This window comes from Scyliorhinus canicula, chromosome 11 (genome assembly GCF_902713615.1).
Source record: "Scyliorhinus canicula chromosome 11, sScyCan1.1, whole genome shotgun sequence".
NCBI lineage: Eukaryota > Metazoa > Chordata > Chondrichthyes > Carcharhiniformes > Scyliorhinidae > Scyliorhinus > Scyliorhinus canicula.
Window position 1 is genome coordinate 60,773,389 of NC_052156.1, and position 16,225 is coordinate 60,789,613.

The 16,225-nt window shown below is 43.1% G+C and overlaps 1 protein-coding gene across 3 annotated transcripts; it reads left to right on the top strand.

The window, feature by feature from the left end:
- Positions 1–4,165: 4,165 nt before the first annotated feature.
- On the top strand, positions 4,166–9,763 carry gpr27 (G protein-coupled receptor 27). Of its 3 annotated transcripts, none has more exons than XM_038810670.1 (2): positions 4,166–4,486; positions 5,541–9,763. In XM_038810670.1, exon 2 carries the CDS (start codon positions 5,753–5,755, stop codon positions 6,866–6,868), a length of 1,116 nt encoding a protein of 371 aa, XP_038666598.1. In that variant the 5' UTR covers positions 4,166–4,486; positions 5,541–5,752; the 3' UTR covers positions 6,869–9,763. The 3 variants fall into 3 exon arrangements, with proteins under 3 accessions (XP_038666598.1, XP_038666599.1, XP_038666597.1); XM_038810671.1 differs by having other exon boundaries at positions 4,482–4,602; XM_038810669.1 differs by lacking the exon at positions 4,166–4,486 and adding an exon at positions 5,086–5,350.
- Positions 9,764–16,225: the final 6,462 nt, after the last annotated feature.

Sequence of the window (16,225 nt, forward strand, 5' to 3'; positions counted from 1 at the left end):
GTCCTGGAGCTGAGATGATTGACCTCCAACCACCACAACTGTCTTCCTTTGTGACTGGTATGACTCCAACCAGTGGGGAGTCTGCACCCTGATTCCCATTGACTCCAGTTTAGCTAGGGCTCCTTGATGCCATACTCGGTCAAATGTTGCCTTGATGTCAAGGGCAATCTCCTCACCTCATTCAGGCATTCAGGTCTCTTGCCATGTTTAAACCAAGGTTGTAATGGGTTCAGCAGCTGAGTGACCCTGATGGAACCCAAACTGAGCATCTGTGAGCAAGTTATTGCTGAGTAAGTGCCACGTGATAGCACTGCAGATGACACCTTCCATCGCTTTGCTGATGAAGGAGAGTAGGCTGATAGGGCGGTAATTGGCTGGGTTGGATTTGTCCGATTTCTTGTGCACAGGACGCACCTGGGCAATTTTCCACATTGCCGGGTAGATACCAGTGTTGTACCTGTACTGGAACAGCTTGGCTAGGGGTGTAGCAGGTACTGGAGCATAAGTCCTCAATACAATTGCCGGAGTATTGTCAGGGCCAATAGCCATTGCGATATCCATTGCCTTCAGCTGTTTTTTTGATATCACGTGGAGTGAATCGTATAGGTTGAATATTGACATCTGTGATGCTGGGGACCTCCGGTTGAGACCGAGTTATATCATCCACTTGGCACTTCTGTTTGAAGTTTGTTGTAAATGCCTCAGCCTTGTCTTTTGCACAGATGTGCTGGACTCCTCCATCATTGAGGATGGGCATATTTGTAGAGCCTCCTCCTCGAGTGAGTTATATAATCATCACGGCTGGATGTGGCAGGACTGCAGGGCTTAAATATAATGCATTTGTTGTGGAACCGCTTAGCTCTGTCTATTACTTGCTGCTTATGCTGTTTAGTAGGGGCTGGTTTAGCACAGGGCTAAATCGCTGGCTTTGAAAGCCGACCAAGGCAGGCCAGCAGCATGGTTCAATTCCCGTACCAGCCTCCCCGAACAGGTGCCGGAATGTGGCGACTAGGGGCTTTTCACAGTAACTTCATTTGAAGCCTACTTGTGACAATAAGCGATTTTCATTTCATTTCATTTCATTAGTACACAAGTAGCACTGTGTTGCAGCTTCACCAGGTTGACACCTCATTTTTGGCATGCCTAATATTACTCCTGGCATGCTCTCCTACACTCCTTCATTGAACCAGAGTTGATCCCCTGGCTTGGTGGTAATAGTAGAGTAGGGGATATGCCACGCCATGAGTTTGCAGATTGTGGTTGAATACAATTCTGCTGCTGCTGATGGCCCACAGCGCCTTATGAATGCCCAATCTTGAGTTGCTAGATCTGTTTGAAGTCTATCCCATTTAGCACGGTGGTAATGTCACACAACACAACGGAGAGTATCCTCAATGTGAAGACGAGGCTTTGTCTCCACAAGCACTGCGCGGTGGTCACTTCTGCCGATACTGTCATGGACAGATGCATCTGCAGCAGGCAGATTGGTGAGGATGAGGTCAAGTATGTTCTTCACTCTAGTTGGTTTCCCACCACCTGCTGCATTCTCATCTAGTAGCTATGTCCTTTAGGACCTGGCCAGCTCGGTCTGTGGTGGTCGTACCGAGTCACTCTTGGTGATGGACATTGAAGTCCCCCACCCAGAGCATATTCTGCGCCTTTGCAAACCTCAGTGCTTTCTCCAAGTAGCGGTCAACATGGAGGAGTGCTGATTCATCAGCTGATGGTGGCCATTATGTGGCAATCAGCAGGAGGTTTACTTGCCTATGTTTAACCTGAAGCCATGAGACTTCATGGGGACCAGAGTCAATGTTGAGGACTCTCAGGGAAACTCCCTCCTTACTCTATAACAGTGAGCTGCCACCTCTGCTTGGTCTGTCCTGCCAATGAGACAGGGCATACACAGAAATGGTGAGAGTGATGTCTGAGACATTGTCTGTAAGGTATGATTCTGTGAGTATGACTATGTCAGGCTTTTGCTTAACTAGTCTGTGAGACAGCTCTCCCAACTTTGGAATAAGCCCCAAGATGTTAGAAAGCAGGACTTTGAAGATTCAACAGGGCTGGGTTTGTCATTGTTGTGTCCGGTGCCTGGGACGATGCTGGCTAGCCTTTCTGGTGTAATTACTTTTTTATAGCGGTTAAACATAGCTGAGAGGCTTGCTCGTCTATTTTAGAGGGCATTTAAGGGTCAACCACATTGCTGTGGGGCTGGATTCACATGTAGGCCAGACCAGGTAAGGATGGCAGATTTCCTTCCCTAAAGGACATTAGTGAACCAGATGGGTTTCTACGACAATCGACAATGGTTTCATGGTCATCCTTAGACTTTTAATTCCAGGTACTTTATTGAGTTGAATTGCATCCCCTGCCCCCCCCAGATCATTCTCCTGGGACTCTGGATGTTGCTGTTTTTACATTAATGTTAAGGGTGTTTTTTCGGATGTGCACATCAGGCCCAGGTCTGATTTTCGAGTGAATTAAAGTGAAATAGTGTGAGGTTCCCTCCAGATGGCTATCCTTACATGACCACATTGAATTCCCTAAATATACTTCCACCCACATGTGCCACCTGGGTGCAAAGTAAATAGCCAACCTACATGTGGTGAATGTAATATATAGATGTATATATGATAATTCACACTGTCTTTGTAAGCGCAGTAGCGCTATCCTACCACTAGGGGGAGTAGCGCTGGGAGTACTCAGGAACTTGTACTGGGCTCCACCCTTGGCTCCGCCCATGACTCCTCCCCCTAGTGCAGCTGTATAAATACCCTTGTCCAGAGTCAGCCTGAGTTCACTACGAGTTCATCAACGGATAACAGGCTGGCTCTGAAGTAAATCGATTAAAGCCTAGATTCATATCGGAAACACGTGTCTGGTGAATTGATGGTTCCATCACTACATAAGTGAATTACTTAGATATGACGGCATGGAGTTTCCAACTGCACCAAATCTGCCCAGAATGCACTGGACACTGTGCCAGTTTTGCTAAGGTGACGTTTCCTGCAAGTTTCCATGGAAACCTATTAGCATAAATCTAAAATCTCCCCCGAATCAATGCAATCGTGCAATAAAAATGGGCTGCACTAGAAATGTGGCATTGCCAGGGAATTTCAGATTTAACACTCTTGGTCTTTTTATTTTCAGCTGTTTCCTTTGATCTATTAGCAGTGACATAAAAGTTTTGAATAGAGCAGTCATTTGTAGTTACACGGGTGTGCCCTTTTAAATCGTGATGGACTGAATTTTGGTAAACTTTAATTGAATTTGAAGTAACTGCAGTAGGAGAAAAGAACAAGCCGGAGTCAGGCTTGAATTGATTGCTGCACTCTGTCGGTACCGTGAAGGCGATGAAATCGGAGCCCGTGCGCTGAGCGCAATTCAATGAGATAGAACCTCAGAATGTGTGCACTCAGTACAACCTTGCCAATCTGACCCGCAGGCATGGCCAGTTTGGTGGCATGGGGCTGCTTTGGTTAACAGGACCTCTGAACCAGTGATTCCTCTGTGGTCTCCCCCTTCCCTGTCTATGTAATCTTCTCCAGCCTTCCAGCTGCTAAGTCTCGAAGGCCTGTCTACGGTCTACCTCTACCTGTTGCCTCCTTAGTAAGAGCGCCTATCCCTGACGAAGCATGTGGCCATCTCCTCGAGTGTCTCACGTAGCTGCTCTCAAAGTGTTGATCACATTTCAGTACGTTAAAAGCACGATATAAAATTCCAGCTGTTGTTCTGTGAGAAGTTAAATTATACTCACTCCATTGTTTCTGAAGATCTTGACAATGCGAATGCGGTGGGATTTAGTGCTTTACTCATCAATCATCCGGACTGAGTATGTAATTCCCCCTCTCTCTCATCCCCTCCTCTCTTTCTCTTCCCTTCTCTCTTTCCCCTCTCTCCCCCACCATATCTCCCCCTCCCACCCCCATCCCTCGCCCCCTCTATCTCTCCCCCTTCTCTCATCTCTTTCTCCTCCTCTCTCCCATCTTTCTCCTCCCTTTCTCTCTCACCTCCCTTCCTCTCCCCCTCGCTCTATCTCTCCCTCCTCCCCTCTTCCTCCCTCCCATCGGGAAATATCCCACTCGTTACCAAGCTTTGTCGCTCAGAAATCTTTCGGAGCTTCTCTGTTTGGGCTTTAACAGTGAAGCCTGCCTTGTGACAGGATCAGAGCTGTCGCGAACGTGTCCATAGGGGGTGCATGTGTATTAACTACAGGACAGGAAACCTCAAGCAGGGGAGAGTCACAGCTGCTTCCAAGCTGGCATCGAATAGGCTGGTTTGCTCCAATTGTTTTTGTCAGAGCTACCCGATCACTTCTTTTATTTATTTCGAATGTTGCTATTATAGTGCCTGCTGAAAAAAAAACCTTAACCAAAAAAAACACGCAGGTATTTCGCCGCATTCGTGTAAAATGGATTATCTGTTGCATCGAGCTTTTGTACTCTGAGAGTACAATGCAAAACGTGCATCGGATTTAAACAGCAAGGTGGGCAGAGATTGCGATGTATTTCGAAAGTCTTAATTCCACCCCACCCCTCTTCCCCACCCCACCCCCGAATCGAAAACCAACAGGATAGCAGCGACATTCTGACTGCAGTTAAGGTGTTAATTCTTGTCAACCGTGCGTTGTATGTTTTTCTGTATGTCTATGTACTTATTGAGTTACTATGCAATATGTGCAGCGGGAACCGACATTTCCAGGGTCAGGCTTTCATCTCTGCAACCCACAGATGGGGGCGAAATGCCGTATAATGTATCCTCGAGAACAAATGCTCCGGGTTATCAATGCAATCGTCAGCAAACAAAATACACACACACAAAAAGGGGTTTCTATTCCCACTGATGTATAATGGACTCTTGTTATCATCTATCTATCTGGACACGGTTTATGCTGCGAATAGCTGAAAAATAAAAACAGGAGACGACAGACTGTCATCTCTTTGTGTTTATCAACATTGGTTAGAGCCAGTCACTCTGGGGTACCGTGTGGAGAGAGGCAGCAGCACGGAAGAGCGACCCTGCTTTGCCAGGGGGGGAATTGAGGGAGGGGTGGGGATGGGAGGGGAGGGGGGATGATATTCTTGCACAGTGCAGCAGGGAACCTGCGCAGTTGGGCTGGAAGGATTGGATTTGCCTCCATGCAAAGAGAAAGCTCGGAGCCCGGGCTGGCCAGATGGCGGGGGTCAGGGTTTTTACCGGCTGAAAACAAAGGGATTGGCTTTTTTTTAAGGCTGGGGGGGAAAAAAAGCTGCCACCACCTTCTCTTCTGCGCAGACTCACTCTAACCCTAAAGTCATTCTATTACCACTCACCGGAAGTTCAGCTTCCTGCCATGGCTGGGAAAGAAGAGGTATTAGTATTTATTCTGATTTTTAACCCGTGTTATCTTCTGGAATATTGTGTGTGTGTGTGTTTGTATGTATTGTGGTTTCACCGTTACTGGGTTTGGTAAACACTGCACAAGCTGCTGCTGCTGCTGCTGGGGGTTTAAGAGAGCAGATCGATTTCAGTTAAACAAATGTCTCCCGTTCCTATTTCAGAAATGATTGGTCTGCAGGGTGGATGAAGGCAAACAATAGCAAGGAGGGAATAACAACAATAATAATCATTTGGTTCAGGAGGTCCCCTGGGCAACGGGGCTCCCAGTGAAGATGAGGAGGAACTTTGTGATTTGCCTGCTCTGTCCTTTCCGATGGAAATGGAAAGATTGAGCGGCTGAACAGGGAGGATCGAGGCTGTCAGCTTTTCATACATGGCGAACGCCAGTGAGTTGGAAGAGACCAACAGTTCTCTTCAGAATTACGCCATCACCGCCTCCGCCGTCAAACTGGCTTCTCTGGGATTGATCATCTGCATCAGCCTGACCGGGAACCTGCTGCTCTCCTTCCTCATCTTCAAAGAACCGAGCCTGCACCGGGCTCCTTACTACTTCCTCCTGGACCTGTGCCTGGCCGACATTGCGCGCTCGCTGCTCTGCTTCCCCTTTGTCATGATCTCCATCAGCAGCGGCTCGGCCTGGGCCTACAGCCTGCTCAGCTGCAAGATCATCGCGTTCGCAGCCGTCCTCTTCTGCTTTCACGCCGCCTTCATGATGTTCTGCATCAGCATCACCAGGTACATGGCCATCGCCCACCACCGCTTCTACTCCAAGCGGATGACCGTGTGGACCTGCGTGGCGGTCATCTGCATGGTGTGGACGCTGTCCGTGGCCATGGCCTTCCCGCCCGTCTTCGACGTGGGCACCTACAAATTCATCCGGGAGGAGGAGCAGTGCATCTTCGAGCACCGCTACGTGAAGGCGAACGACACCCTGGGCTTCATGCTGATGCTGGCGGTCATCATCGCCGCCACCCACATGGTCTACGTCAAGCTCATCTTCTTCGTGTACGACCACCGCAAGATGAAGCCCGCCCAGCTCATCCCGGCCATCAGCCAAAACTGGACGTTTCACGGCCCCGGGGCCACGGGCCAAGCGGCCGCCAACTGGATCGCCGGCTTCGGCAGGGGGCCCACCCCCCCAACCCTGGTGGGCATCAGGCAGACCACCCACAACCAGAACAAGAGACTCCTGGTCTTGGATGAATTCAAGATGGAAAAGAGAATCGGGAGGATGTTCTACATCATCACCGTCCTCTTCCTGCTGCTCTGGTCCCCTTACATTGTAGCCTGCTACCTGCGAGTCTTTGTGAAAGCCAGCACTATCCCACAGGTCTACCTGACCGCTGCCGTGTGGATGACATTTGCCCAGGCGGGGGTCAACCCCATCCTGTGCTTTATCTTCAACAAAGAGCTGCGGATTTGCTTCAGAACCCACTTCCCTTGTTTTCAAAGCACACAGACGCCCAGGGAAGCTTACTGCGTTATTTAGAGACAGTTGAAGAGCAGGAACACGTACATCACCTTTTCTTTGTCCAACCCCACACATAGCGCACACTACACCAAAATCCAGCATAATCTTAATGATGTACTTGCAGGCGTTTAGCGGTTTCACCTTGGCCACAGGGCAGTCAATCCATTGGTTTCTGTTTACATTGAAGGCATTGGAGACGCTGAGTGGAGTGTTTTGAGGACAAATTAATCCCTCTGGAATACGAATTCATCGAGGCTACTTTATATTGGGATCTCTAACGTCATCTCTGCGTTCGCCCCAATTCGATAGAAGAATTACTGAGTGCTCGAGAACGTATTAATCAGGGAATTCAAACATGAATAAGCACTTTCCCCAATCTCAGTGTTGTTTTACAATAAATTAGTTTATTGTTTGTTTGCTAGCTGCGCTGTTCTTTACACTGGCCAGTGAATTATTTGCTAATATCCAGAAGATGAGAACGAACTGGAATGTAAAAATTGTACAAATCATAATTTCAGTGACACCTTTTCCCCTCTCTCTCCAATTTAAGAACTTTATATGACCCTACCTTCCCCTTTTGATATTTTCTTAGCTTGTTTCTCTGCGTTATAATATATTGGAGAAATGTTTTGACCTTTAAACGTTACTTTTTGCAATTTCATATCTTAATGTACATTTTACAGACTGTCTTTGAAAAACAAATGTCAATTTTACATTACTTTCTCTAGCTGAATGTAAATAACAGTCTAATGGTTTAGTGTTAGCTGTAGTTATTGTCATACAAAATGAACAACTTAGTAAGTTATACTGTACTCATGATTTGATGGATTCAAGATGGTAGCTTTTATTCCTCTTGTACATTTCCACTGTTTTTACTTGAAAATAAATTTACTGAGCAGAAGAGTTTTTCTCTCCACAGTGAGAAATTAAATGAATGGATCTCAAATTAAGTGTACTTTGGAGTGCATTTTAGTAAAGGTTACAACTGATGTAATTTAAGCAGAAAATAAGAAATTGAGAGCCCAATTTTCAGTCTTGCTCCATAAGGAATGACAACCATGAATAAACAAGCCAATTCTAGAAACAAAGGAGCCATATCCAAGGAACTATCTCACCTATAGGAGATGACAATTTTTAATTTCAGCTTTAAGATTATAACTTTCTTATGATCAGCTATGGTTTAGTTGAATAATTGAATGACAGAATTAGCTGGGCGTAGAATGGATAATTCTTGTTCCTATACATTTTTCAAAAGGCATAGAAACTGGCAAAGTTGTTGAAATGCAACTTAACTCTAATAAATGGCTCACCAGTTTCAAACTATTATGCAAGAAATGACAGCCAAAAATGTCTACATAGATCAGGTAAATGTTACCAGAATGCCGTTACTTTGTTTAGCCTTTTGCTGAGATTGTAATGCAAATGTTTTACTGGGCATTTGACTTGGATCAATATATTGCTAAGGCTCTAACACATAGTACAACACAATGAAATAAGTGTACTGTATTTAATTAGGCTATGCAACTTACTAAACTGCGGTGTAACTTATTCTGGAATGATACAACTCCTTCCCATAAGTTAGAACAATTCATCATTTGCTTTTGTTAATGTGAAAGTGAAAGAGAACATTTTAAAAATGAAAACTATAATTCTTTATTTGGCATGTTGGAACCCTGTCACAAAGTTGAAAAAATAAAGGTTATGAAAATAAATTGTAAATATACTGGAGGCCTTTTATTACCCATCCAATTTGCTAGCTAGGGTATGACTATAAAGTGGGTTGTAACATTGTGATGTTCAATAAAAGTCAAATAAATAAATGGTGTAACAAAAATAAATAAAAAGAAGGCTGAGAAAGACATTGTAAGTAGGTAATTAAATGAGAAAAATCAGGTTGGTAGAAATATTACAAACCACATGATTAAAGGGTTAAAGTGAAAAGCTGTTCGATGTGTTTGAATACCAAATTAAGATTAAAGGTGACAAAATGAGGTGCTTGAATCTAATACCTATGATGTAAATTGGTCTTAGTGTCGTAAAAAAATTGATACAATAAAACCTATCCTCAGGAATAATTAATAGTTTAGCATTTCTGGAATTCTATAATTTGCGTATGATGAAATATGCATGGTGATTAGCAAATTCCGTTGTACTACAGCATGAATTGACCAACATTGATTCAATTAAAGACATCAAAAACATCATAGACTCAATCTGAAACTAAAGAAATGAGAGAATTGAGAGAACGAGAGAATTAATGATTGTGGATTTTTTTGTCCCATGAGTGAGTTATAAGTGTGTTCTTTCCAAATGGGATTGAAATTGTATTCCACATTTATCCACTGCGCAACCTATTTATACCATTTTAAATATAAATTGACAAAATCCTTTTAATTAGGACTATTAGCACCATGTAGGACATTTTTATATTTCCCATGGCCACACCGAACAGCTTTCACTTTTCTCAATATTGTTTGATCACTAAACTGAGAATGCGCAAAAAAGATTTCAAGAAGGTTGGGCTTAGTGACCTGAAAATTAAACAGCCTCGGGTAACTGAAAATTTTAGAGTATCAGTAGTGCAAACAAAGGCAAAAATAAAAGTGACAGACATCATTGGTAATTATAGAACAGAATCTCTGGTGTCATGATACATTCTGTTCAATAATGAATTTAACATTTTCTGATGTTCATTTGCAAGAGCATTTATGTGTGTCTTTCTTTGCAGAGGGTATCAGTAAAACCTAATGCTAAATGTACAAATCATTTCAGCCCAATAGTGACAAATAATTCAAGAATTTACAAATTCAGACTGAAAGTGAGTTTTACTTTTCCTCCCAAAGACTGGGTGGTGCTGCAGGTTAAAGTGTTATTCTTGCACCAAAATAAATGCAACCCAGACTCTAAGTCTTCCATCTTTGGTGACTGCGGTGATTCTATGTGAAATGATTGTGTTCCTGACTGTGGGGGTGGTGCATTCATGAATATAAAACTGTCAGCATTATTTAGCATTAGTTGGTTATCTCACTCAGAAAGGGCACAAGCCTGCTGGTATGGAAATAGAAAAAAATAAATTTAGTAAGAAAAATACAATAGCCAGAATCTTTACAAGGTATATTATCCAAGGAAGCAGCATCAGATAAATTGTTAACTCCTTCATCTTAACTTCTCATCAAAGAACCATAAGGAGATTCACTGATTACATTTGGGGGATTATCAATTAGCGAAACTTCACTTGATTAAACCATTTTGCACCAACAAGGTAAAATCACATCAACCATTATACAATAAATCAACCCTCTCCAGTGCAGCACCAAATGAGCTAAGTTGACTCCTTCTTGTCAGATTATTAAAGACATCAGATAACAAAATCACAAACTATTATTTTTTCTTTAAAACTTATAACAATTGGCAACAGAGTAAACAATGTACCAACCGCATGGATGGAATTAAATGAAGTTTGTAAAGACAATTCGATGTATCAAAGTAATTCAGCATCAACTAGGTTTCACTAATGGCAAGCTGGTATTAAACACAATGTTTGAAATTAACATTAAGCCAGCAAGGTTAGACATTGTAGCTGAAAATTTAATAGCTTTGATATATTGAAAGCCTGGTTAATTCAACTTATTGTTGATAAGCTTGCAACTTTAACAATGATTCTTGGGTGCCATACAACCTCATCATTCCATGCGGCTTAGCAGAGCTGAATATGTCACCTGGGATGCTCCTGTTGGCCACTTGGGACATTAAAGTGGTGCACCTCCATCTCTATTCTATGACAACTTAGATAAATGAAAAGTAACTGAGAACAAAACCATCTGAAACAACTCCTTTTGATTTCCTTCTCTCATTTGGGTTTATAAACACCATCTTTTATACCTTTCATTTTCATAAAAGTAACATTTTCTAACCCTCCATATTTTGTTTACCTAGATATTACACCCCATTGTAAGGATTAACTTTTAGTTGTCAACTACCTTAAACAGATGTCTGTTTGGAACTAATTTTAACCATGTGTTAGCTGGTTGGTGGCTCCATAAATTCTCAACTTTCCATCACAAAAAAAAACAAAAGTCAGATGAAAGTGACATTTTTCTGGGTCAATGCCAACATATGCTACCATTAAGCTTTGGCCTTAACAACTTAGGTCCACAGCTTCTGGTTGTGAAATGTGTTTTGGCTTGAAGTACCAGAAGTCTTTCTGTTTTACTGATTTTCAGCAAAATTGTTGAAAACTCTATTTTATGTAGGCTTACTGGCAATGCTAGTTCAAGGTACTCATCTAAATTTTAATTTTAAGGCACAAGATTAGGTTGTTAGAAATTGAATAATTCCGTGCCTAACCCACAGAATCTATATTGCAATACGTAATATGCAATTTGTGTTTCACCAAAATCCAACTTTCTAACTGGATGTTTTAAATAACTCCAGAAGAAATGATAAGACCATCTTTGCGGCTGTATTATTGCCTAAGTTCAATAGAATGGTCAAGGTGGTAGTTGGAGTGCGGGAGCCTCAATGGGTAATTGTGATCCTGAAAAATTATACTATTTATTTCCTACATTGGTCTAATAGGATGTATGGCACAAACTTTTTACTTTTCACAATTTATAAAAGTAAACTGAGGTTCACCAATTTGTATGTTTTGGTGTTAATTCTTTGTAAAAGTACAGATGTTTAATTTGATCATTCAGATAGGATAAAACAAGAAATGAAGCCACCACAATCATTTTTTAGTTAGACATGTCACAGAACCTAAGTAGTCTGTCTTTATAATGTGCAGTGAAAATGTTTAAGCAAGTATGGCTTCACCACAGTGTTAAGTGCAAGCAGTTTCTTACAAAAGACTCAGCTTTCTGGTTAGATTTATTGTGATTCCACTTATAAAATCATCCAGTGGGGTGCAAGGTGGTGCAATGATTAGCAATGCTGCCTCGTGGCGCTGAGGACCCAGGTTCGATCCCAGCCCTGGGTCACTGTCTGTGTAGAGTTTGCATATTCTCCCAGTCTCTGCGTGGGTCTCACCCCATAACCCAGAGATGTGCTGAGTAGGAGGATTGGCCAAGCTAAATTGCCCCTTAATTAGAAAAAAATAATTGGGCACTCTAAATTTTTTTTTTAATCATCCAGAAGTCTTTATGCTCTGCACATAATTTTGTTGAGTCTTTACTTTGTCCTTTGGGTGAGATGTGAAACCAATGCCCTTCCGGTGGATGTAGCTGTAGATTTTACCTTGAGCAATGAATTTTACTTTAGGCAGCATGGTGACTGTGTGATCTGCTCGTGATTTAGCTCCATCCTGTTCCCTGGCCATCTGTTGTTTTTCAAGACCCCCGCTATCTCTTGCTCTCTCCTACTCCCATTTCTCCTATCTCAGTTGGATCTGCCCGTACCATGGTCTGAGTGCAGGATGCTGGTGCTACTGCTAAGAACTGCTTATTGATCTGTCTGTGTTATCGCTAACCACATTATTTCTGTCTGATTCTGTCTGTCTTAGGAATGTGGTCTAGTTAGCTAGCTTAAATCCCAGGATACATTGCGGCCACTATTATTAACAAGTTTAAATGCTTGTTACTGCTATGTTCTAAGATTACATGTTTAATGGTTAATAATGATTATTGGATATACTATCTATGATTAGTTTCAATCCGCAATAAACTAGCTTATATAAAGCTGTTCTAGTATTATCCTAGTTATCTGGTTTTAAGGGATCTCGTCTCAGGAACCCCCCCCCCCCCCCTCTCAGTGGACGTAAGAGATTACATGGCATTATTTTGAAGCAGAACATGGGGATTCTTTAAATAATAATGATCTTTATTAGTGTCACAAGCAGGCTTACATTAACATTGCAATGAAGTTACTGTGCAAATCCCCTAGTCGCCACACTACAGCACCTGTTTGGGTACACTGAGGGAGAATTCAAATTATCCAATTCACCTAACAAACACATCTTTTGGGGCTTGTGGGAGGAAACCGGAGCACCCGGAGGAAACCCACGCAGACACAGGGAGAATATGCAGACTCCGCAAAGACAATGACCCAAGCTGGGAACCGAACGTGGGACCCTGGCACTGTGAAGGAACAGTGCTAACCACTTTGCTACCATGTCACCCAATAAAGTGTCCTAGTTAATAAAGATCCCTCAAGCAGCATCACTAAAACAGATTCACTGGTCATTATTGTATTGCTGTTTGTGTCATGTTTCTGAGTCTTGTAAATTAGCTGTTGTCTTTCTTACAACAGTGACTACACTTCAGAAATACTTTGTTGGCTGTAATGCGCTTTGTTACATCCTGAGGTCATGAAAGGCAGCATATAAATTTAAGTCTTTTTACTGTTCCTCCAGTGACCATGCAAATATTGGGGGCGATTCTCCGCACTCACGACGGTGCGGAGAATAGCAGGGGTCGTAAATTTTTACGGCCACGCTAGTCTGACGCCCTCCCGCTATTCTCCCCCCCCCACGCCCGCCTCCCGACACGAATCGCTGCCCACCGTTTTTTTACGGCGAGCAGCGGTTCTCAGCTGGCCGATGGGCCAAAGTCCAAGCCCTTTACGACCGTTTTTAGGAACGTCAAACACACCTGGTCTAACCGTTCGTAAAAATGGCCGTAAAGTTGGGATCTTGGGAACCATGGCACCGATTGGTGCGGCAGTACCACGGCCGTGCCAAGGGTGCCATGGGCCCGCGATCGGTGGGCACCGATCGCGGGCAGCGGGTACTTACCCCGCGCACTCTTTGTCCTTCCGCCGCCCCGCTGTATCCATTCGCGGGGCGGCTGAGGGGCATCCCGGCCCGCGCATGCGCGGGTTCGTGCAAATGTACGATGACGTCATCCGCGCATGCGCGGGTTGGAGTCTTCCAATCCGCGCATGCGCGGCTGACGTCATGTGACGCGTCAGCCGTCGCAAACTCTGGCAAGCGGGCTTAACGAAATTCGTTAAGCCCGCGATGCCGGAGTTCACGGCCGCGGCATGCTAGCCCCGACCGGGGACCAGAATCGGTTCCCGGTCGGGGGGGGGGGGGGGGGGGGGGGGGGCGGAGGCTGGCGTCAAACCCGCCTGTTTTTGACGCCAGCCTCACGATTTCTCCCGGTTTGGGAGAATCTCGCCCATTGTCTTCTCATGCTAGAAACATCAGTAAACATGGTACATCAGACCTAATGTAATGTATCAATGTAATATCATTAATCTTCTCTCTCATCAATTCCTGAAGTTTTTCCTGCTCTTTTGTGTAGAATTTTATCTTCATCCGACTGTACATACTTAGGTTAAAAGTGGCGCTTAATAATGACACATCTCTTTAATCATCTTTTACATGGCCTATTTAAGAATCACCTGATGGAAGTCATTTTATTGGTATTGTGTCAGTACAGCATATGTGAGTGTGCATATGTATGCAAAGAATATTCCAGCATAATGCCTGCTTCTTGTAAACAAATGTAAGAATTTTCAGATTTTTAGTTGTTTTTGTATAATGGAGTAGGAGACAGAACTGGTAATTAACACATTTAATGTTTCTCCTTTTGCTTTAGCTGTGCAGTTCAGGTAAAGTGCAAGTAGGTCAACTACAGGCATTAATTCCTGAATCACTTCTTTAAACACGCACTGTACATTGGGAGAACACCAGCCTACATCCTCAGTGCTGACGTGCTAAATGAGGAACATGTTTGTGTGGTGCACTCGGATCTGCTGGGAGTAGACTGAATTTGCCACAACTCATTTATCCTGTGTCATGTAACAGCCTTTGCTGATTTGTGACCATCATCCCTGAGCTTGAATCAAATTAGGTCTTCAGAGATCCAGTCTTGTCACTTTCACAGTAATTTATTATAGGCAACGTGAATTGCCTAAGATAATTGTAATTGGGCTATTTTATATAGGACAATCTTTTTGAAAGCAACACCATGTTAGCTGCTCTGTGTTTACTGGATTATCTGCAGCGAACTCCAGAGACTGAAGCATTTTATTCAATGCTGATTTTCTAAATCTCAAATGATTGCCGTTGGCTTAGAAATTAAATTATGGAACAGTAATATTTGAAATGATTGTGCTCTTGAACCTGAAACAGACCAAAGTTTGAGTTCTTTTTCTCAAATGCGTTTTTATTTTGTTCTAAAACAATTAAATATGAATATTATAATTAATACTGATGTTTAAATGTGCCAGTATAAACCAAGTAATCAGGTACCAAAGGTACAGGGCAAATCATTTCGCTTTCTTTGTCTTTCTGGGTCAAGTAGGTGCATACCATAACCTTTCCATGATTTGCATATAAAGACTGATCTTATGAATGTTGACTCTCACTAGCCTTTTATTCTCCCTGACAGAAGTCTAGGCTCACTCCATGTTATCCTGTTTTAAATCATTATTTTTCCAGATACAGTACCAGATGTATGGGACTCTTTATTTCCTCAGTTTATCCTCCCTCCAAGAATTCTCACCTTATAAACACTAGTTGCCAGCTTCACCTTCCCAAATTGCTTTATTTTGTAACAAACTCTGATTATCTTTTTACTTAGAGCTGGTGAATCCTATTTCAACTGGTCATTCAGTTAATGCCCAACAGCAAACTAGTTTTGTATAAGGGAACATACCTTTTTACTTAAAATATATCAATTTTGTGTCAATCACTCAGTTCAAAATAGGTCGTAATTGTTATCCAGTTAATAAAAGTTGGGTTTAAGATGCAACATTCCAAATATGAATTTATTTAGCTGAAACTAATTCCAGGGTTTGATGGGTTTGGTTCAGATCAGATGTAAAATATTAAAAATCTCAAATTTGATTATAACCCTTCTCCAATTTGCATGCTCCTGTTATTAATGAGGTGGGACAACAGATGAGCAACAGATATACTCTACTCCCAGGAAATGGGTTGGTTGTTCAAATATACCATGAGGACGGCTTCAGATTTAATTGCCATTTTCTGTCATCAGTAAATGCCTTTCCACCTACCTGCTGGATCCAGCTTTTCTGTTGCCCACATCAGCACAATTAAACATCACCCACAGTGAATATTTCCTACAAACCTGACCCCTCCAAACTCTCTCTTCCACCCCAGGATACCTCTGATCTTACTACTGTCCCCACTCCCCAACCACAACAACTACTCCGATGATCTCCCCAGTCTCCACTCCATCCATCCCTCTGAGGTACCAGTGATGTCTCTGATTCCCTTCACAATGTCTCTTGCACCCCCCCCCCCCCCTGCATTGTCTCCGACTCTACTGGCACGCACAATACTCCCAATGTCTTTGACCCGCCAATATCGCTGACTCTTGGAATTCTCCATCTTTCCAGTGTCACTAGCTCTCTGATGTTCCCCAATATCTCCCGTCCTGGTATAGTTAACACATCCCCTGTCACCAG